General features: G+C 51.7%; 1 protein-coding gene across 4 annotated transcripts; it reads left to right on the top strand.

Moving 5' to 3' along the window:
* Window positions 1-22: 22 nt before the first annotated feature.
* Window positions 23-20,635, top strand: RELL2 (RELT like 2). 4 transcript variants are annotated; one of them, XM_085307804.1, is made up of 8 exons: window positions 23-2,361; window positions 7,471-7,684; window positions 9,982-10,047; window positions 10,132-10,198; window positions 10,527-10,715; window positions 15,493-16,078; window positions 19,143-19,188; window positions 19,696-20,635. In XM_085307804.1, the coding sequence occupies exons 2-7, from the start codon at window positions 7,477-7,479 to the stop codon at window positions 19,185-19,187; spliced, it is 1,161 nt and encodes a 386-aa protein (XP_085163930.1). In that variant the 5' UTR covers window positions 23-2,361; window positions 7,471-7,476; the 3' UTR covers window position 19,188; window positions 19,696-20,635. The 4 variants fall into 4 exon arrangements, with proteins under 4 accessions (XP_085163930.1, XP_085163931.1, XP_085163929.1 ...); XM_085307805.1 differs by lacking the exon at window positions 23-2,361 and adding an exon at window positions 2,933-3,207; XM_085307803.1 differs by lacking the exon at window positions 23-2,361 and adding an exon at window positions 4,759-4,868 and having other exon boundaries at window positions 19,146-19,188.
* The last annotated feature ends 3 nt before the right edge of the window (window positions 20,636-20,638 follow it).

Raw genomic sequence — 20,638 nt, 5'->3', positions numbered from 1 at the left:
GGGGCCGTGCGCGGGCTCAGCGCCCTCCCCCCGGGGAAGGGGCGGGGGCCGAGGCGGCCTCGGGTGCGCCGCCGCGGCACGGGGCGCGCCCGAGGGGAACGGGGCCTCCCGACCTGTGGCAGCGTTCAGCAGTAATCGGTTGGCAGCGGGCGGGGACAGGGAGGCACCCGGAGGCAGGCGGGGCGGCCGGCGGACAAAAGCCGCGGGGCAGGCCGAGGTGTATGAAACTGCAGCGCTCAGGGAAGGCCTGAAGCGGGGCTGGAGGAGAGGCAGGGCGCCCGGCGGCGAAGCGGCCGCGCCACTGGAGACGAGGAGAGCGGGAAGCGGCACGCGGCCGTTCCCGACGGGTCGGGACCCGGATTAGCCGGAGCCTGAAATCGGCCCGCCGCCCGAGGGAGGCCTTCCTCCCGGCTCCCGCGACGGCGCCTGGCCCGCAGGGCGCTGCGCATAAGGACCGGCAAAGCGCGGAGGGAGAGCAATGGCCCCGGGGAGAGAGGGCAGGAGAAAAAGGGGGCGGCTGCAGGCGGAGCCGACGGTGTGCGGGCAGCCGCTGTCACGGCACCCGTAAGCCTGCGCTGGAGACGGGGTGCCTGGCYCTTGCAACGTAATCCTCCCTTTGCTTCCAAGGTTTTGGATGCTTCTCTGTTTTAAATTTCTTATGAGGCAGTCCTGCTTTTCCAGGGCTAGCTCTGCTGGAAAGGAAGATGCAGGAAAATGCAACTGGCAGGAAGAGCCTGGGAGACCTCAAGTAGAGGGAAGACTAACCAGGAATTTTGCAGCAGCTTTATTTTTGCAGCTAAACCACAGACATGACAAACAAAACATGCACCCATGAACCCAGCAGCAGAAGCTACTTTTCTAGGTCAAGTTTGACCTCACTGAGAGCRGAAGAGTTGAGCTGAGCAGGGAATTGGTCCTGCAGGTTTCCTGGGCAACAGGGAAAACCTGCCCTTGTGGATCCCATGAGCAGGAGGTTGGAGATGGAGGATGCTGTGTTTGAGACAAGATGGTCAAAGACACCTGCAGTAAAATAGGTCACGGCAGCTTCTGTAGGGTGTCAGAGAGGAAAAGGGCAAATGGGCAGCCCCAAAACTGGGGGTCCCTGTGAACATAAGAGGAGCGGATTCAGGATGGAGAGCACTACAGATTTGCACTGGGAGATTCCCCAGCTTCTCAGCAAAAGTATATTTGAACTGGGTAATAAATGTGCAGAAGGGAAGTCATTTGGCTTGTAGTAACAGGAGTTTCACAAAYGCATAGCCCTGAGTGTGTGGGATGAGGATGGAGGGAAGGCAAGGAAATGGAGGGACAGTTTGTCATTTTGCKTGCTAAGAGAGTTGCAAGCAGGGAAAGAATTTTTCTTAGTATGCAATTATATCACGGGATTATTAAATCACGCTCCCATCGTCATCTGCCCCTCACTGTGTGAATGCTCGTCTCCCTTGCTGTGCCCTTTGTGCTGCTGCTCCTCCTGGCTCCTGTCCTTTGGCAGTAGTTTTCTTCTGCACAGTGGTTTCCAATTTCTTTGATCACCAAAGGGCTGCTCCAGGAAAGCGGTATGCGTCGGAGGAGTGCTGAGAGTCTCTGGCTGTGACCCTGCAGAGCGTGGCTTGCAAACCCTGCTGTGAGGCCGGGACGCTCTTTGCTACAGGCCAACTCAGTCGTAAAGCTAAGCACTTTCAGGTTTGGCACAGAGCGGTGCTCTCCTTGCTCTGAGCCTGTAGATGGTTTTTGTAGCAGCAAATTCACCCCAAACAGCACCTGTGGAAACAGAGGCTCTGTGCGAAAGGATGAGTGTCTGTACAATGCTACAGGGCTGTGGGCCCAAGCAGAGGAGAGCCAGGTGGGATCCTGGAGGAGAAAGCCAAAAAAACAGCCTGCCCATGGGGAGAAGGAGAGATTTAAAAGCATCCTGCAGGAGCTGAAAGCTGTGCTCCATCTGTGRCAACGGTTAGCACTATTGATTTGCTTTTTGCAGTATTTCACCTCGGGACCTGCTCTTTCCCCTGTGCCACTTGGGGCTGCGTGTGACAGCAGGCCTTGTGCCGGCGGCACCCGACATGTGCCAGACGCCGGGCCCGGGAGCCTAGCGTACCCCCAGGTCAGACAAATGGACTTTAATAGGCTAGATCTAAGCAACGAGGATTTAGCAACAAAATGATTCAAGTCAGCGGCACTCTGCTCCCCGGCTGGGTTTCCACTCCAGCTGACGTCTCACCGATGGCTGATCACTCAGCATGACGGGCTGTTTGCAGATCAGAAAGGTGCAGCGACCAGATAACATCCCCACGGGCTTGGAGAGCTGCGTAAACGGCACAGCTGAGCCACAGACCTGCCTGGCTATGGGAAAGGAGCAAATAGGTAAGAAATACATTCCTTCCTTGAGCACATTTTGCTTACATGGAGACTTTGCTAGCTGAATTCACTTTCTGAAAATCAGTTACTGTTCAGGGCCTTCTGATGGGTATTGGAGCACTGCAAAGAAATCATAGGAGAAGGATATTTTTAGATGCTCTTTGTACTCAAATAGCAAAAATGCATTGCGTTTTAAAGGCCATTAACTTCCTGGGCACGTTTGAAAGTCTTAAGTGGGTTTAAGATTCAGGATAATGTTTGAGGAGATGCAATTTAGGCATAGAATTTGCACAGAAATAATGGCAGTTTTCATGCTGAGCATCGTGGTAGAGACCYCACAAACAGCCTGTCCGCAGGAACTTCAGAGCCTAGAAATCTCTCCTGTTTTGTTAACTGCCACGTGGACAATCAATATGGCCAAAGCAGGTGATCCACAAAATGGGTGTATTAGCATTGTTTGTGGTATGACTTGTATTATAGTCACTGTAGAAAAATCATGGAAAAAAAGCAGAAAAGCACTAATATGGCGATAAATTGGGACTGCAGCTCGTGGCATGGTTTGCTGTATGGAGCGATGGAGCGGTGTCTCTCTGGGGAGCTGTTCACCTGAGGGGACGATGCATGTGGATCGTGCTGTCCGTCTGCTGGGTGCTCAGTTGCTCCACMCCCCTCCTTCCCCAGTAACTTCTAAACCTGATGGCTTAAAACTTTAAATTTGAAATTGCTTCTGGGCTATTTCACAAGAGGGATGGAAGCCTCAAAGATCCTGAGGTTCCTCCAGGACTTCTAGGTCTGTCTGCCGGGACAGTTCCCGTGAGTGACCTGGGGAGGAARGGCAGGGGGATCTCAGTGGTGAGTGCAGCAAACGGGCAGCTGCCTGTCCTGGAGCTTTTGCTGAACTGCTGTTGGCTCCAGCACTGTCTCTGCTTATGCTCTGTCTTGGCTACTGGRGTCACACTGGGTGGGGGAAGGAGCTGAACCTGTTGCAGAGGTAGGAGGAAGGAGTGGGGAGAGAAAGGACACAAATCCAAGCTGAAGCAGACTCCAGGCGTGCCGCGACTGGTGGCACYGAGTCTTTCCTTTGTGATCTGTGCTGCTCTGTATTCCCAAGCGCCCGGTACAACGTGCTGCAGCCAGGGTGGCTCAGACCCTCCTCATCACCCCCTGATGGTTGCAGAGAGCTCCAGTGCCTCAGGGACCAACTGGCCCCTTCTCTGCAGCGTGGTCTCTGGCTATGTGTATGAGGGGACCTAAACCTGCTCCAAGAGGCATCTTACAATCATCTAGCTGTTGTTAGTACCTCCCTATTGTAGTTTGGGGGATAGCCCCATCCAGGGACTGTTCTCAATGGCCAGGATGGACAAGGCCATGCTGCGCTGGAARGAGAGCTGAGCTCTATGAATTCAAGCTGTACCACGCTGGTCAGTCTCAGGAGAGAAAAGAGCCATTGCTTGGGTTGTGTGTGGGGGATATTTTTTTTTTTTTTAACAGCTGTCACCTGTAAGGTCCGGGAAGGGCTGTATARGACAAAGCTGCTCTTCTTTGGCCTGGCCATAAGGATGTTAATGAGATTCAGTAGTGACACAAAGAATGAGCAGCCCTGGGGCTGAAGGACTCTGAGGCCTGGTGTGGTGGAAACAGGATGGAGCCCTGGGCAAGAGGGGTCCAGAGGGGCCTTGTTTTGTGTGCTGAGAGATAGGTGCCCATCCCAGGAGGAGGAGGAGGAAGACAATCGTCCAGGATAATGAAGCTGAGGAGCTCACTGCTTGTCCTGTTTCAACCTCCTTTACCCCATGCAGGGCCAGGATTTGTCCCAGGAYAGGCTGCTGTGCCTTCTTCCTTCTCCCCATCACGTGCCTCCTTGGTTTTGGAAATGCTTAGACAGCTGAGACAGTGGCAAAATGGAAATCTTGTCTTGGGAAAGGAGGTTAAATGAGCTGGGCTTGTTTAGCCTGGCAAAGCTGAAGGCTGAAAGGGGATAGGATTGCCATGCAGAGCTACATTGGGTGGGCGGAAACACCAGAGAGGAGAAAGAACGATTTATTCTAAAGGACAGCGTGGGCATGAGAACAAATGGGAAGAAAGCTCACCATGACTACGTTACCGTGGGGCTTAGGAGAAAGTCAGAACTGCTAGGTCCCTGGCCCACTGTCCCTTCAAAGAAGAGAGGGCATCAGCAGAGACTCACATGATGTTGTAGTTGGTGGCAGCTCAATAGAGTGGGGTCATGAGACTTCTCCTATCCTGTGTCACCAGCAACACATGGCAGAAACAGGCGAAAAAAGTCTCCCACTGCCCGTGGTCTTTTCTTTCCATATTAGGACTATCTTATGGCTTCAGCCTGTCTTCTTGCCAGGATAACAGACGGAAGAATGGCACATACGATGTGCTGTAACCTGGTGAATTCTCGGGGTTGAAGGAGAGTCCTGGGCTCCTGAATGTTACTTCCATGGTTCTCCTGGCTGCTTTTGGATAGGAATGAGGGCTGTCATCATCATGTAGCTGGCTACAAGGTGCATCTCGTTTGAAAGCCTGGAAGAGTTGTGGGTTGCCTCAGCGGTAGATAAAAAGAGATGTATACCAACACTTCCCTTTGCTCACCTGTATCTCCATCTATGTGGGCCAGTTCAGCTGTGAGGATCTTTGAGCTGTAGGAGGTTCAGCACTTGTGTTATTTCTGCCCTCCTGGCTTTAGTCGTGTTCCCAATAGCTTCCTACCCTTACAAATGCTATGGTGAAAGGGCTGGTCTCTGTGAGATCCGTAAGGATTCGAAGGCAGGAACAGTTCACCTTTGATGATCCTCTGAGTTTGGCCTCCCAGTGCATCAGTGAATGGTATCAAAGGGTCACTTTTGGAAGCAGGRCTGAGAAGTGAGGGCTAGCGCCCCRCCAGAARGGGTAAGGAGTGGGGCTAGCCCTATGGGGTGGTCTCCACATGCAGCTCTGGCGTGAAGCCTGGCTGAAGAGAGCCCAGGCAATGATAACAAAGAAGCTACATGGGAGCAGTCTATGCTGGGGTTTCAGCTAGTTTGTGAGGTCTCTGCTGTCCAGTCTTGACAGTTGATGAGATGTTTGAATACTTCTGTCTGCACACATTAATATCATATGCACATGTACCCACAGTGGGTATGGGCAGGCTGAGCAACTTAGCAGCCTTTGAGCTTRTGCAAGAAGGAGAGGAATAAACAAAGAATCTGAATACATGGTAAGACCTAAGAATTAATCATCACATGGGCTTGGTGAGGTAATTCCCAGAAGTGAGTTTTTATATACATAGTTCAGTAAAGATGTGATAGGAAATACGAGGTCACCAGTTATTTCAAGGGTTGCATATACTTTTTGAGGTCTGGGTGGAGGACTGGCCCTGTAGGTAGGACCAAGAGGAGCAGGCTTAATTTGCAGCAGTGAAGGAGTTTTTGGTGAAGCCTCACAAAGTGAGGATAATGTGGAAGAGGTGGAGAAGGAGCTATTGGGACTGCCACTGATGGAGCTTTTGAAGATTGGTTTAGACAAACTTTTTTACAGAATGAGAGGGAGAAAGTTAGCTTATCTGCCTCTGAGCAGGATGTTGGGCTGCATGGTCTTTCAAGGCTCCTTTTCCATGACCTCTCTGACTCTTTGGTACCGTGATCAYGGACTAGTTAGCGTAGATAAATGCATGCCTCTCTTCCTCTGTGCTCCACTGTGCCTTGCACATACCAATAGAGGAACTATCCTGCTCTTGCTGAGACCCATTTCCACCCCTTTCCATCCTGTCACCACTGTTCTTCTTGCTCTACGAATCGACAAATACTTTGGAAAGGAACGTGCTGGGGGAGTCAGGGCTGACTTGCGTTCTGGCAAGGTTATCTGCTGTGGGACAGCAAGCAGTTTGCCAGCACCATCTTCCCTGAGCGACACTGTTGTTTACCCCTTGCTGCAGCTGCCAGCATTTCCCTGAGCTGCTCTCTGCACCTTCATCCACTACAGTTTCAGCGAGATTTTCTTGGATCAGGACAGGCAGGTGCTTTTGCTAGCAGACAGCAGTAGGCTGCCTAGGAAGGCAGAAGCAGCGTGGCTCATCTGCTCCTTCCTGAGGAAGAGAAGAGGCGAAGGAGCTGGGGTAGCAGAAGGATGCTCAAAGTGGTACCCTGCAGCAGGGATGCTGGGTTGCTAGGAGACAGGTGAAGGTGAAGAGGAGAGCTCTGCAGAGCGCCGGAGGCTCAAGGTACCAGCCACAGCGGCAGCGTGCGTTGCTCTCCGGCACAGCGGCGCCCATGTAGCAGTAACCAGGGACGGCCGGAGAGACCCTGCCTGCGCCGAGGAGCGGAGCCAGCGAGCAGGCGGCCAACCCCCCGAGCTCCCAGGACATGCCCGGGGCGGGGAGCCGGGGAGGCCCTTGAGATCCACGCAGAGACCCAGCAGGGCAGGCAGCGGCAGAGGGAGGGAGCTCGGTTCTGCGGGGCGCCCGGGGGAAGGCAGACAATGCGGGAGCTGCCGGCTGGCTCAGCCCTTCGCAAGCCCGGCTGCTGTGGCTCCCTGCCCACCCTGCCTTTGCCTTTGCCGGCTGAGGCCCTCCGTGGCGGCTGTGAGTAGTGAGGGAAGCGGGGGGGAGCGGGCTGGTGCAGTGCTGCGAGAGCGCTGGCTGCGGGCGTTCATCCTCCACCAAGGGCGAGGCAGTGAGGCCGAGTGCTGCAGAGCCGGGGGGCAGCTGGGGGACCTGTGCCCTTGGGAAGGAGCCTGCAATGGAGAGAGACACAGAGCAGCTCAGAGCCGGATGGCTGGGCAGGCCTGCATGGCTGCTGCTGCTGCCCTTGGGATGCCTCTTGCCRGGTGCGTGTGGGGTGGAGGTGTCCTTGGGAAACCGTGCCGAGCTGTGTCCAGCTTGCCTTCTCCTCTGTGCTGCCCTGAGTACATGGGGGTGGCAGGGCCCCCTGCCAGGCCAGTCCTTGTGGAGCAAGAGATGAGCCCTTGCCAGCTCATCCCTAGCTGAGAGCAGGCTCTTTCCAAGTGAGGGCCTGGGGCCAGGGCTGTGCCAATGACAAGGGGAGGGCAGAGGGTCAGGAGGATGAGAGCCAGGAGACTGGCAGGGGTTGAGTGCCAGGGTCTCTGAGCTGCTCCCCCCCCTTCTCCTAGATCCGCATGTCAGACCAGAACAGCACCGATGATGGGGAATCAGACCCCCAGCACAGCCTGTCTATGGTCTTCCTCCTTGTATTGGTCTTCTTCATCATGGGACTGGTCGGTTTCCTGATCTGCCATGTCCTGAAGAAGAAGGGATATCGATGCCGGACTTTCCGTGATGAGCTCGACCCAGATAACAAAGATGTGCTGACGGAGCTCCAGGCCAGTGAGTACAGGGATACGAGGACTCAGCGGGAGGGGGGAGGGGGAGACTCTGGTACYGTGGTACTCCTTAAATATGTTTCTCGGAAGTGATCTGGAGGTGGGAAGAATTACCCATCATGTACCAGTGGGCTGGGAAAGGAATGAAACGGTGAGAGCAGTACCACGTTCCCTGCATGAGCGTGAAGGTTGCATGCAGCCAGCGGGATGGGAAGAACAGAAATGCTATCTGAGCACTGTGCCCTATCCCAACTGGATGGACTTGTTCCTAGCTTGGGAGAATGGGGCTTCACATGGTGTGAAGGTCTTCTGTGTCTGATTTCCCCAAGGGTCTCCATGACCCACTCACACCAAACACTGCATGAATGCCAGCCATGATTTTACCRTTTCATCTCATTTCACTTTTGGCTGCCATTCCCACCACTGCTCTTTTTTCTTTGGGGCTTAGGTCTCTTTGATGGCCAAACTGTGACATGCCATGACATAGAAGAGCTAATGGGATTGAAGGACGGGGCAGGCTCTTGGTAGCCGTACTCCAGCCTCAAGACAGAGAGCTGCTTAGACCATGCTCAGCCTCCGCCACCAGTTTTGTGCTGGTCCAGCTCCTAGGAGAGTATTCGGGTCAACATAATTGTGTATTTGTCTTGCTCTTACTCTTTAGACCTTGATGTTTGGCCTGTTAAAAGAGGTTCTTGGTGGGCAGTCAGACCTTTGCCCCAGCCCTCTAGGGCCATTCTTGTGTTGGCAGTGAGGCAGCTCTCAGGAGTGTAGGGCCCAGGAAGCCCTCTGAATTGTTGACTTTGTGATGGTAGCAGGCTTATGAAGGCTGGTGGTGTCAGGGAGGGTGGGAGATCAGCACGTGGCAATTCCTGGCATGGTGTTATCATAAAGTTACAATTCTAGGTAAGAGCTAGAATCTCTGTTGAATCTCCGGGATCTGAGTTACAACCCAYGTGCCCTATGAGCAAAAATTCCCCAGGCGAGAGATACAAGATGTCCCTCTGTCCCTTTTGTGTCCAGTAAGAGGCTCTTGAGTGTTTTTTATCAGTCATGTGCTCTTTTAGTTGTATTGTGTTTGGTGCAGACCTAGAGACCCTCTAGGGGAGGAARGGCATTTTCTTAGGATCTGTGCCCCATGCTGGAAAGGTATTTTTGGTCACCTGAGGATATCGTGTCTCTCTGGGAACGGGGTTTGGAAATCAGGGCAGCACTGGGCATGAATGCAAGCCACAGCTTGGTCCTAGCAAGATCTATCATTTGTGGATTTCCTTAGCGCCTGCTGAAATGGGGAAGATGTGTTTCTTAGGCTCTCTGCTTAACTGAAAAGACGGCCAAATGGTGTCAAAAAACTCCGCTGACTYCTCTGTCTCATCAGCAGGGCTTAGGAGGGTTAGCACCTCACATTGGGACTTACTGTGCATGGGAGGGAAACATGGCTCTCCCAGAGTCTGTGTGTAAACAGTGAGAGCTTCCAGGCAGACTTTGATACAGTCCTCCAGAGCTAGTGACTTGGTGTTACACAGAGACAATATTCAAACTTCCCAGAATTGGCTTTGCTCACTGGAGACTCCACAGCCTGGGAAAATGTCTCTGGGGACATCTGTAAGTGCAGTGGCAGCCCCAGAACTGTGTTCTCCAGGGAGGCTCCCTGCCAGACCTGGGCTCTGACCTACTTCTGAGAAGACATGTCCAGCATCACAAGCTGGACTGAAGGTCCRTCCAGCCAAGCCTCCTGTCTCCAACAGTGTCCAGAAGCAGGTGTTCGGGGATACAAGAACAGAGCAGACATTTACTGTTTTTTTTYYCCCCAAATACTCTTTTAATTCTCTAACACTCTGTGTAGCTCTGTGACTTCCTCTGTCAGAGATGGTTTCCATGTATTTGACAGCCCCGAGTGAATTTCTGTTCCACAGACATATCCCATTTGTCCTTGGACACAGGTAARATTCTAACATCCACAACATCCTGCGGTGAGGAGTTCCATAGCTTAACTGTGCCCATGAGGAACCACTGCTTTCTACTTGTTTCAAACCTGCTATCTATTCATTTTATTTGATGTTCCCTAGCTCTGGTAGTGGAGGAAAAGTATAAACCTCCACTCTGTGTGCACGTGGCTCTCCTAACCATTTCTTTTCCATGGTCAGAGCTCTAGTGTATCTCAAATGCTTTCTGGGAATGATGGGGAAATCGGGGCTTCTCTGACCTCTCCATCTGTAGACCTAGGGTATTCGTATTTGTTCTGTGGGAGGAAATGGTGAGGCAGTGAATCCCAGCCCTCCGTGCTATGTTTCTTCCTTTCAGATGAAGAGGAGGAGCTGAACGAGGACACTGTAGAGAAGATTGTGAGATGCATCATCCAAAATGAAGGTGAGTGTTTTCTAGGGCTGACTCGGAGACTTCTTGGTTACTGACTGCTTTGGCTGACACATTCCCTTTYTCCTCTCTCTTCAGCAAATGCGGAGGCCCTCAAGGAGATGCTGGGGGACAATGAAGGGGATGTCCCAGTGCCGGTGCCCAGGTRAGGGAAGTGTATGCCAGGCTGTGTCTCTTGCAGAATGAGCAGGAAGCAGTCTTTGTACCACCTTGTTCTTGAGACTCTTCAGRCAGCCCCTTTCCATCTCAATGGTTTGGTACAAAGCATCTTCCTAACAAGGAGTCATAATGCCCCAGTACATGGTGGTTCCTATGCTTTACTCCACTGTCAGTTGTAACATCCCTCGCTCCTGTTCTAACAGGAGGTCCCCTCCAGAACTGCTGCTTCTCTGGGTTTGCTGAGCTGAGGCTGCACCAAGGTAAGGAAGACTCCTTCAGGTGATATGACCTGCCATGTCCTCTTCCTATTGCAGCCTTTGTCCCCACCGTAACAGCCAAGATGGGGGACCACCACATCACCATACAGTGCACTTGGGATCCACACAGGCCCCCTGCATCCACTGCAGCAAGAGGAAGAAGCCCCCACTACATCGGCAAGGGAGGTCCAAGGATGGGAAAGGCAGGATGCATCCTGGRGAGACCACTGTCTTCTCAGTGGGCAGGTACTTAAATGAGCCTTACCTGACATCACTCTTCTCTGTCCCGTGTTCCTTYCCCCTTCCCCACTTGCCCATACCAGGCACCTTCTTGCTTTTCCCTGTTTAAGTGTCATAGTAGCTCAGCAAGTGAGTGTCCTGCTCTTCAAAATATGTGCAGTACAGCTCCTGCCACTGAGTCAATGCAGAAATGAAGTAGGCCGTGCTGTGCCAGTGTCTTGCACTAGTGACACCTCTTCCTTCWCCTCCTTTTTCCCAAGGAAGGTGGCTTGGGCCTGGGTTGTCCTGCTGACTCAGTGCCAGGCCTCAAAGGGCTGTTCAAAGCCTGCCACCCCATGTGAGTGGAGCTTTCTGCCAGGCAAGGGCAGTGATCCCAGGCTTCAGGGGTCTTGTTAGGAGGGAGAAAAGGCGACAGCAGGTGCAATGGGCAGATTACCAGGCATCACCATCAGAACAGAAGTGTGGCTGTAGTTCTTCAGGACTCTGCCTCTAATGATGGCTGTAAATGGATACTTTGGAAGGCCTATAAGAGTAGGGGAACATATTTGATACTTCCCATGGATATTCTCCGATCTCCAACTGTTCTCAGCTCTAGGGACTTCATGAGCTATCTATGGTCTTTGTGTAATTAGTCGCCTTCAATACATTTTTCTTCTGCAATCATGCCCAGGTTGCCTCTTTCCCCATAAATACTTAGAGTGCACAATGTCTTTTAGAAAGATGTGCCAGMTGTCAGTTCCCCACTGTTGTGGTGATCATGGTGGGATGACAAAGAACTGCTAATTCCTGATGGCCACCCAGAGAAGACAACTCTGCTGTGCTCAGTGCATGCAGAGGGTCTTCATTAGCTAGGTTTTGATGAAGCTTCATATTGTGGTCCAGAGAGACAGTCTTTCCGTAGTAATATTGAGCCAGACTGGGTGGGGCAAACCTTTGGAGGTTGTGGTGTTTCCACCATCAGAACTARGAGTTCTAGGAGTCAGAAGAAAGGTGAATTGGGAGCTTTATGGGGAGCTGTTGAMGGGAAGAGAACTGCAGGACCTCCCCATGCTGAACTCGAGCTGAAATTACACAGGTGAAATAAACAGACAGCTTCTACCTCTAACCATTGTCGTCAGCTGTTCTTGGTTTAAAGTTTAGTGTTTGGTAAGCCATGTCTCTGCACACTTGCTTATTCATGGTTAATCTCGTTCCCTGGCTGAGGCCCACTTCCCCCTGCTGCTCTGTGTTCTTCATCTATGCTCTTCTCAGTCTCCTTTCAGTCATGTCTGAGTGCCTCGGGAAGACAGTCTCCTTTTCTAAACACACCTTCTCTCACATCTCAGTTTTCGCTCTTTTTCCGTGTTAAGATCCTGTGTCACATSAGCCTTCCCCAGAGGACAGTTACTGTATTTCTCCAAGGTTATATTTTGAATGCTTCTGCTTGCTGAATCCCTGTTCTATGAAGTCTGACTACTGTGTGGCCTATGTGACCATGAGGTACAAAATTATCTCCAAATTCTAATTCCYGTTTCCAAGTTGGCCCCATGTTCTTTCTGAACTTCGATAAACTTTCTGGGAGTGCCTTGCTGTGCCTGATTTCCTATGAATACCCCGATTACATGAACTGTCTTGATTCAGGACTGATCCTACATACAAAAGCTCCTTGAACCAACCTCTTCTGTAGCAATCCTAAGGTCTTATTCCTCTTTGTTTTTAGCTTTTGCTTCTGTCTTGGATATAGTAGTTGAAAGTCCAGTCCTCYTTCCTATTACATACAGCTTAGTGACTGAGTCTGGTCCCCAGCTGGTAGTCACTTCCTCATAGCTGAAGAAACCTTAGGTAGAAAGGAGTGAGTTCAGYAGAGGGCCACCAGGATAGTCAAAGTGCTGGAGTACATGACAGATGAGGAGCTCCTGAGGGAAAGGGGTTTGTTTATCGTGGAGAAGAGAAGGCTAAGGGGGTATGTAACTTTTCTCTACAACTACTTGAAGGGCTGGGGGAAGTTTACAAGGAAGGTGGAGCTAGACTCTTCTCTGAGGTGCACAGTGCAAGGACAAGAGTTAATGATCACAAGTTGYGACAAGAGAAGTTCAGATAGGACATTAAGGATTTCACCTTGAGAGTGGTGCRGCCCTGGAACAAGGCCCAGAGGAGAGATCTCCATCCTTGGAGGTTTCTAAAACCAAACTGAAGAAGACTCTTAACAACCTGACTGAGTTTTGAAATTGGCCACAGCTTTGAGCAAAGGTTTGAACCGAAGACCTCCTAAGGGCCTTTCCAATCCAAATTATTCTATAATTCTAAAGTAATCTGTGTTATATCATCTGTAGTATATTATTCAGTAATTAGAGGCTAATTATTCAATCATTTACTATCTTAGGCCTTTCCCTATAACTTTCCAATGCTTTTGTCTTTGCCATCTCCACAATACTATTGTGTAGTACATTATGTATGTTGCATCAAAGGAGTCTTCCCTCATTTTGCACCCTTCCTGTCTGCAAACTACTCCAGGACTGTTCCTGCTGCTATGCTACCTGCTCTATTAGTCGCATAGCTTATCCACCAAGCCATTTGCATCTGATGGAGATCTTGTCCTGAGCGTCATCAGCTACAGTGTGTCATGTCCCACTGAATCAAAAGCCTTGGTGATACTGACTGGGCAGATAGCCAAAACTGTCCTGCCTTTCTCATTGTGATCCTGAGGTTCRTTACTTTGTCATGTGCTCCTTCCAGCCTGAATCTTCCCTGCTCCTTTCAGTCCTTTTCTGGATCTTTCAGGCTGACRTTGTTCAAAGAGATTACCAAGAAATGATCCTGTCGTTTGTACCTCATCCTAGTCTCTCTTTGAGACCAAAACATTCTTTGATCTCCTTAAATCATGATGCTGTTGCCTAAAAGGTCATATTTACTGCTGCTTGGCCTGACCCAGGTAATCCTGTGGGTATATCATCCAGAGCTGGAGCAGTTCTCTGCCAATTTTCTAATTATGAGCAGCATTTCTGATTGTAATGTTAACAAGTGTGTATTGTCTACTCCGGTAACATTATTTCATGGTTTTGGCCGTCCAGTATTCTGGCTATCTGCTTAGGACCCTCCTCTGGTGCCCCCATCTTTGATGTAGTGATTCCAGCTTTGAGGGTTTAAGAACTTCTGCCAGTGACCAAGTAACCAGAACATCTTCCTGAAGTCACATTCCTTGTTGCCAGCCTCTGCTTGCTGGCCTGTCCACTTGTTCCTCTTTCTTTGTTACACTTCCGTGTTTGTTTATGCAGCCCGGTGCTGTCYGGTGGCGATCTCCTTCACTCAGCTATCTCTAGCATCTCATCAGGGATCTGTCCTTTCTTGGGCCTTCTTCTCAGTTCCCTTCTTCATCAGTTGTRTTACCATTCACCTAATATTTGGATCTTGTTCTTTCAACCTCAGCAAYGCTTGAACATTGCTGCTGTAGTAGTATTTTGCCCAGACACTGAATCACAGCTCAACCTCAGCAGAGACAGTGCTTACTGTAGCTTCTCCATGTGTGACTCAAGTGATGCTAGAACTGGTTGCTGAATGAGTCGCACATTGCGTCAGGATGAATTTTCTGCTGGGGGATCAGTATTTTCTGGCTGGTAGACACTAGCTCACCATGGAAGAGATTTCCTGTGTGCTGATCCAGCAGTGGTTTGCATTGCTTATGAAGAATAAGAACAGTTAGTCACAACAAGCTCACTTGCTATTTAGACTATACCCATGCTACCTACATATTTCCCCTCCCAACTCCCAAAGTTATGGCCGTTCCCTAACTTCTCTCTTCTTCCYAAATGCAGTATTGCGATCACCTCAGATTATAAATGCATCCCTTATGGGTGTCAGACCAACTTCTGCAGTAGCTCTCTATTCCTATTCTTGTGCTCTGAACGGGTTTTTGGCACAACACAGAGGCTTGGTGAACCTCTTAGATACCACCTGTCACTCCAAGGCAATGCACACAAGATGTACTCTGGCAGATTTTAGCCAAACAACTCCTCCTGGCTTTTGCTCTGTCTACCCAAATACAGTGTGTTGTGCCAAAACTTAAGTCCTGCCTGGCTTTACTGAACCTGTACAGACTGTTGAAAAWTCTGTTTTTTTCCACTTACAGCAGCTGGTTACTGGACATAATGTCCATGTGGTTCCACATGACCATCCCTTCTTTCCTTTTCAGGCTCAGATGATTTGCTTTTCACCTGCTGAATTTACAGCTGAGTTTCTRTACAAGGTCCTGTTTGGCCAAATTGCATCTCAGGGTGCTTCCAAGAGATGTGACCATTTCACTGCTGGAAGGGCTTAGACTACTGGGGCCTGCACCAGCCAGTATCTGGTTTAGACTTTGCATCCTCCTCTTTGCATCAATTCTTATTTGTTGTGTTCTCTTCAAAGGCTGTGCCAAAATGAAAGCAAAATGGGTTCAGGTCAATGGGAACAGGACTCCAGGATGGGAGAGCAGAGCCAAGGCTGGTGGCCAGGGCACGGCTGGGGCTGGTTCAGCTTGAAGAGTCTCAAAGGCCAATTGCTTGTAAAGTGTAGGAGCAAAAAGGGTCTGGAAAGATGTGGCTTAGCAGACACAATCAACATGCTTGAAAGATGGCTGATAACAGTGGAGGAAATTACTAGATCCTGGAAAGGTATGATCGGTGGTGTTCAATGGGTCCGAAAAGTTGGAAATCAGCATTGGTCCATGCTAAAGAGAGGGAATCAGAGGTTGGGGGTATGGGCAAGCTGGAAATATTGGTGGGAGAGAGAAGGGAAGAGATTTTTACTTGACCATCCCTCATTCTAGGTTTCGTGTCACACACATTGGGAAGAAATCCGCTTTCCATGAGCAACAGGATGCCTCCCTGCCCGATGGCAGCAAGGAGTCAAGCACAGAGGAGTTAGAGCACAGCAATGAACGGCTCCATCAGGAGAGTGCTCGCAATGGAACTGTCCCCGTGGATGGCCTGCAGAATGGAGCTGTCCAGAAGGGTGCACAGAGCAGCAAAGGCACAGAGCAAAGTTATGTAAACGCGCCAGCTCCGAACACACCAGCCAACTCAGATACTCACAACAATAGACCAGATGGCAAGGGGCCTGGGAAGGCAGGCTCGTTGCAGGATGTTAACACTGCTCTTGGGAGTGCTAGTCACCAAAGGAAGCATATGGGCCTGCAGGCACTGGGAGGGTCAAGTGCCAGCACCCCAGGAGAGCCTTTGGAGGAAGGAGGGCGGAGAGCCAGCATCTACCAGGAGGAGGCTGGACTGGGGTCAGCAGATGAAGTGTCAGATATTCATGGGAGCCTGAGTCTACAAGAAGGAACACAAGCTGATGAGTTGGGAAGCAACTACACCAGCAGGAAACAGCTCGGAGCGGAGGATATGGGGCAGCAGGTAAGTTGCTACTCTTCCTTGTCCCCATAGAGTCCTTTGGGTTGGAGGGGCTTGAAAGTTTATGGCATGGCATCACCAAGTCTGGTATGGTTGATACTGCCAAACAGACCAACCAGCCCAAGCCCAGTGGTGTGACCTGTGACAGCATGGAATAGACAAGCCAAGGCTTACATTGGATCCTGATGGCTCAGGATCTACCTGTCTGCAGTTTTGGACCTGTTCTGTTTTGCCCAGCCTTTCTGTTCTGCCTCCCCCCATTTCTGCTTCCTTTTATTYTTGATTGCATTTTCACTTCCCCTTTTTCTGATGTCTCAGGCAGTGGCAAGAGAGCAATTATGTCTCTCTAGACAGAGGAGCCTTTTATCTGCAAGGCTGCTCAGGCTGGCAGAGGCTGTGGACTCTTTCCCAGTGCTCAGGGCAGCAGGGAAGTGACAACTCCTTCCATACCCTCTAGTGGATACCTAGGGGATATGTTAAGGACTGTGCAAKTCCCCCACCTTAGGTAGTCTGTCCKTAATTTTTCCCAGGAAAGTCCTTATTTCATACGCAYTCTGAGCCCCTCTTAGTAATGCTCACACTGCTTATCAGGGCACAGGATGGGTCCAGAGAGACATGGTTTCTCCTGGAGGCGCTTACAGTTTGATCCACCCTTATCGAAGGTGGCTGCTGTCACCATGACGGTTCCCACCCTGCCAGTATCCTCACTCCAGAAAAGAGGCAGATCACTGACTTACTCAAGAGGTGAAGTAGAGACCTAGGGACAGGCTTGCTGCTCCCAAAGCCTCAGGCAGGAGATACATTTTCCCTTATGGACAGCTCTTAAGCACAATGCTGTGTTGGGGCAAAGCCACTGTTGCTTTCAGTGCTTGTAGTGAGATGAGACCTTGCTGAAGCCCTGTCCTGTTCCAGCACAGCCTGTTTTAGGCTTTCACACAGGTCTTACTGTCTGCTCAGGTCAAAGTCGTTTTTGAAAGATWGAAGAAATTTTTCCAGCCTGATCTGTGTGGAGGAAACCTGAGAGTCTTACCTTTAGACGTGTCCATAGGGATCACTTTTCCTTGCCCGTTTGGCTGGTGGTTCTCTGCATTCACACGCAGCTTAGTGACCTTGAAGCTTTAGCTTTGCTAAAGTTCTGGTGCTTAACATGGCCAGCAACATACAGGCAGAGAAAGATGTCTCTAGGATCCTTTCTTGCCTTAAAATCTAGGAAACTATGAAAGCAACCTGAGTGCTTCCTAGTTGTTCTTCCGCTGCCTGGAGGAATCCAGTGCTGGCCACATTCAGAGAGGAGAACAGCCCACTCTGGCCAGTGTTGGGTTCCTAGTGCACATGTACACCAGCACCCTGGTATCTCTGTCTATGGGGAGGCCTGAAGCGATGCTGCTCTGGGTCTTCACAACCGATTGCCTTTCTGTGGGTGCTAGAGAGCACATAGGTCCCTAGGTCTTGGATATCTCAGCCTGCAAGAGGAATTTGCTCCCTGCACTGCCTTTGGGGAGCAGTGTCCTTCTTCCTTGACCTTTGATTTTTTTGGATGGAGGTTWGGTGAAGTCCGGTGTGCGGACCTGCTCCCTGCCAGAGCTGGCCATACCAAGCAGCCCCAAGAGCTAGCCCCCACTGAGCTGCCTTGGAGAGAGGTGACAAAACTAGCACCAAGGCTTGCAAGACAACTTGCTCAGAAGAAAAAGGAAGCAAATGGTCTCCYTAAAAACCACAGCATGTTTCAGAGCCAAGGACTTCCCCATGGCTGGCACTGTGCGGTTTGCTGAGCCCTACAGGCCAGGCACTGCGTGTGCCAACAATCTCTGGCAGGGAGATGATATGGAGTGAGACAGAATCATGGTGAGACCATGAGCTGGGGCATGGGAGAGGCAAGAGGATAGGCCACTATTTATACATAGGTTAATAATTAAAGAGGAACCTGCTGCATTTATTTCTTCCTTTACTTGTTGTTGCTTGGGCCGGAGGGGCTTGGACTTCTTTTAACTAGTGRTTTCTGCTGTTTCTCGGGGAGAACATATGGTGTGCCTCGTGCCCTCCCTTCCCTGCTGGCACTGTTCTCTTGGCAGCTGGGTTTCCTCCCATCCCTTTCTGACAGCAGTAATCACCCCCAGGCTTCYCCTCACCCCCACCCAGCGTGGATACTGAAGGAAGAGGAATCACACCGCTGATGCAGCTCTGCTTGTCTCTGTGGTCTTGGCAGCACAGTGTGGCTGTGGAATAGCATGTTTTGCTTTGAGGGACTCAGCTGGAGGATGTGGCAGGGGGATCCTGGAAAGCACCAAACCCAAGTTTTGTACAGTGCACACAGGGCTACAGTCTGCCCCAACTGAACTGCTGCAGCTCCCAGTGTTGAGGAACAGGAGGTGTTAAAGAGCTGTGGGTGGGGCTGGTGGTTTGCTGGGCTTGAGTTGTGCTTGAAGGAAGGAGGAGGGTGGGTATGAATTTGGATACTCCAAGGCAGCCATGTAGGACAAAGCCAGTGTGCTCCAACTCTTCTCCAGAGAGGCCTGGAGAGGCAGCAACAGGCTGCTCTCCCTCCTGTGGACCACCATACTTTGGATGGTGACCATGGCCTATCTGATCTGCACAAGAAGCTTATGCAGGCAAGACTGGATGGGGGTGGGGGGAAGATTTTTTTTGCCCTTCATCTGTCACCTTTGTGGTGTCAGGACAGTGCTAGGTKGTTGTATCAAATCCTGCAGTTTGGTTTGCTTTTGAGCAGAGCTGGGAATGTATAGGAGGCAATAGGGGTTAGTTCCTCCAGTTCTGCAGCTGCAAAGTGGGCTGGAAAGAGCTCCAGTGGGGAGCATGAGCATACAGCCCTGGGGACATTAAAATGCCTGATCCTTCATCCATGGGAGGATGCCTAGGGGCTGCGCCACTAGGCTTTCCAAAGCCTTTTCCATAGCTCTGTATTGTGCTTCAGGGCACATGGTGATGAGGCCTTGTTGAGATGTTTGTCATGAACCCCTGGAGCTGCTCAGCAGCTCCCTAATCCCTTACTAGCCCCTGGCTAGGAGGTTACACATCGCTGATGTGCTTGTGTCTCCTCCTTTCCCAGCAGGAGCTGAGCACCATGGTGCGGGACACAGGAATAACCGTGTGACGTAAGTGCTTCTTTCTGACCCCTGGGTCGTGGTGTCCTTGGAGAGCATGGGATTCAGAAGGCATTGCCCACGCCCCGGGTGGGTTATGGCCCGCTGTGCCCTGGCTCATGCCACCTTTCAGCTGCAGAGAAAGGGCAAAGCCTGCTGMGAGTCTTTCTCAAGAGAGTCAGTGCCCATCTTCCCAGCTGACTTTTAGCCTGCATCTAGTACAGAAACAGGAGCCTTCAGGTCCTGCAAGAGGCAGGATCTCTGCCTCCTGGGGATGGAGAATCCTGGAGCTTTACTCACCTGCGTACCAAGCCTGAGCTGGGCAGTGCTGGCCTCTGGCAGAAACCCCTCTGGGGTTGCCATTGCCATGCTGGGCCTAGAAGCAAGTGAACATGGGGCAAAAGCAGCTTGAGAGAGCCTGGCTGAGCCATGGCTCGCCCCGCGGACGAGGGTAGGGCTGCAGCTGCAACAGCATGGATGAGGCCAAGAGCTCCCTTTCAGCTCCTCTTTCTATCACAGCTCCTCTCTGCTCCCGGCTCGGGCGGCTGATGGGAGGCGCGCAGCCCCATCCCTCACGCCGGGCTCAGGGCTCTGCCGTGGTGGGGCCGCGGGGGCTGATGGCAGCCAGCCCCAGCACAGAAGAGCAGCTACGTGCTTGGCATGGCCAGAGCGACGCGCGGACATTAAACAGACAACCGCACTCGGCGACAGACCTCATCCCATTGGCAATAGTTACCTAACTCCCACCCTCACTGCACTTGCCCCAGAGATCCCCTCCTCAACACACTAGGCCCCATAGGGGCATCTCAGGCCCCTCCAGCCTGGCATGGGCAGGACAGTACCAGCACCATCCTGGCCCAGACATGCTGCCCACATGGGTCCCTGCAGCTCCTGCAGCCCCYGGGGCAGCCAGCACTGCAGAAAGGACAGCATCAGATGGAGCCAAGCCCCTGCTGAGCAACTGGGCAGGGATGCAGGTGCTTGACCATGGTGAGGCACGGGCTGAGCCCACCYGTGGTTGTGGCAGCACATCCACACCAGCCTGGCGCATTAAATGCGGAGCACAGCCCCCCGGGGCATCCTAGCCTCAGTGGTGCCAGCCAACGACCAGCTGAGCTGGCACAGCAGACACAGAGCAGAGACACGGGGCAGCATTCGCCATCGCACAGAGCAGTYGTGTGCCAGCCATCCTTGGGGAGATGCTGGCACGAGCCCTGGATCTTCGCTGCAGGGGGACTACAGCAGTCCCCAGGAGGTGCCAATGCAAGGAGGAACAGCAAAGGATGGGCCTCCCTCTGGCCCTGTCCCAGCTCAGGAGGGGCCAGAGCCTGGCTCTGGTGGAGCAGATGAGATGGAGGCACCAGCGTACCCAGCCAGCGGCAGCCAGGCCCAGGGCARGCTTTGGTGTTTAACCGCACTGTAAATAGACAAGCTAAAACCATTAAAGCTGCTGAACACAGTG

The sequence above is a fragment of the Rhea americana genome, unplaced genomic scaffold, assembly GCF_003343005.1.
Source record: "Rhea americana isolate MKP2758 unplaced genomic scaffold, rheAme1 scaffold_264, whole genome shotgun sequence".
Classification (NCBI taxonomy): Eukaryota; Metazoa; Chordata; class Aves; order Rheiformes; family Rheidae; genus Rhea; species Rhea americana.
This window is presented reverse-complemented; position numbering and strand designations above follow the sequence as displayed.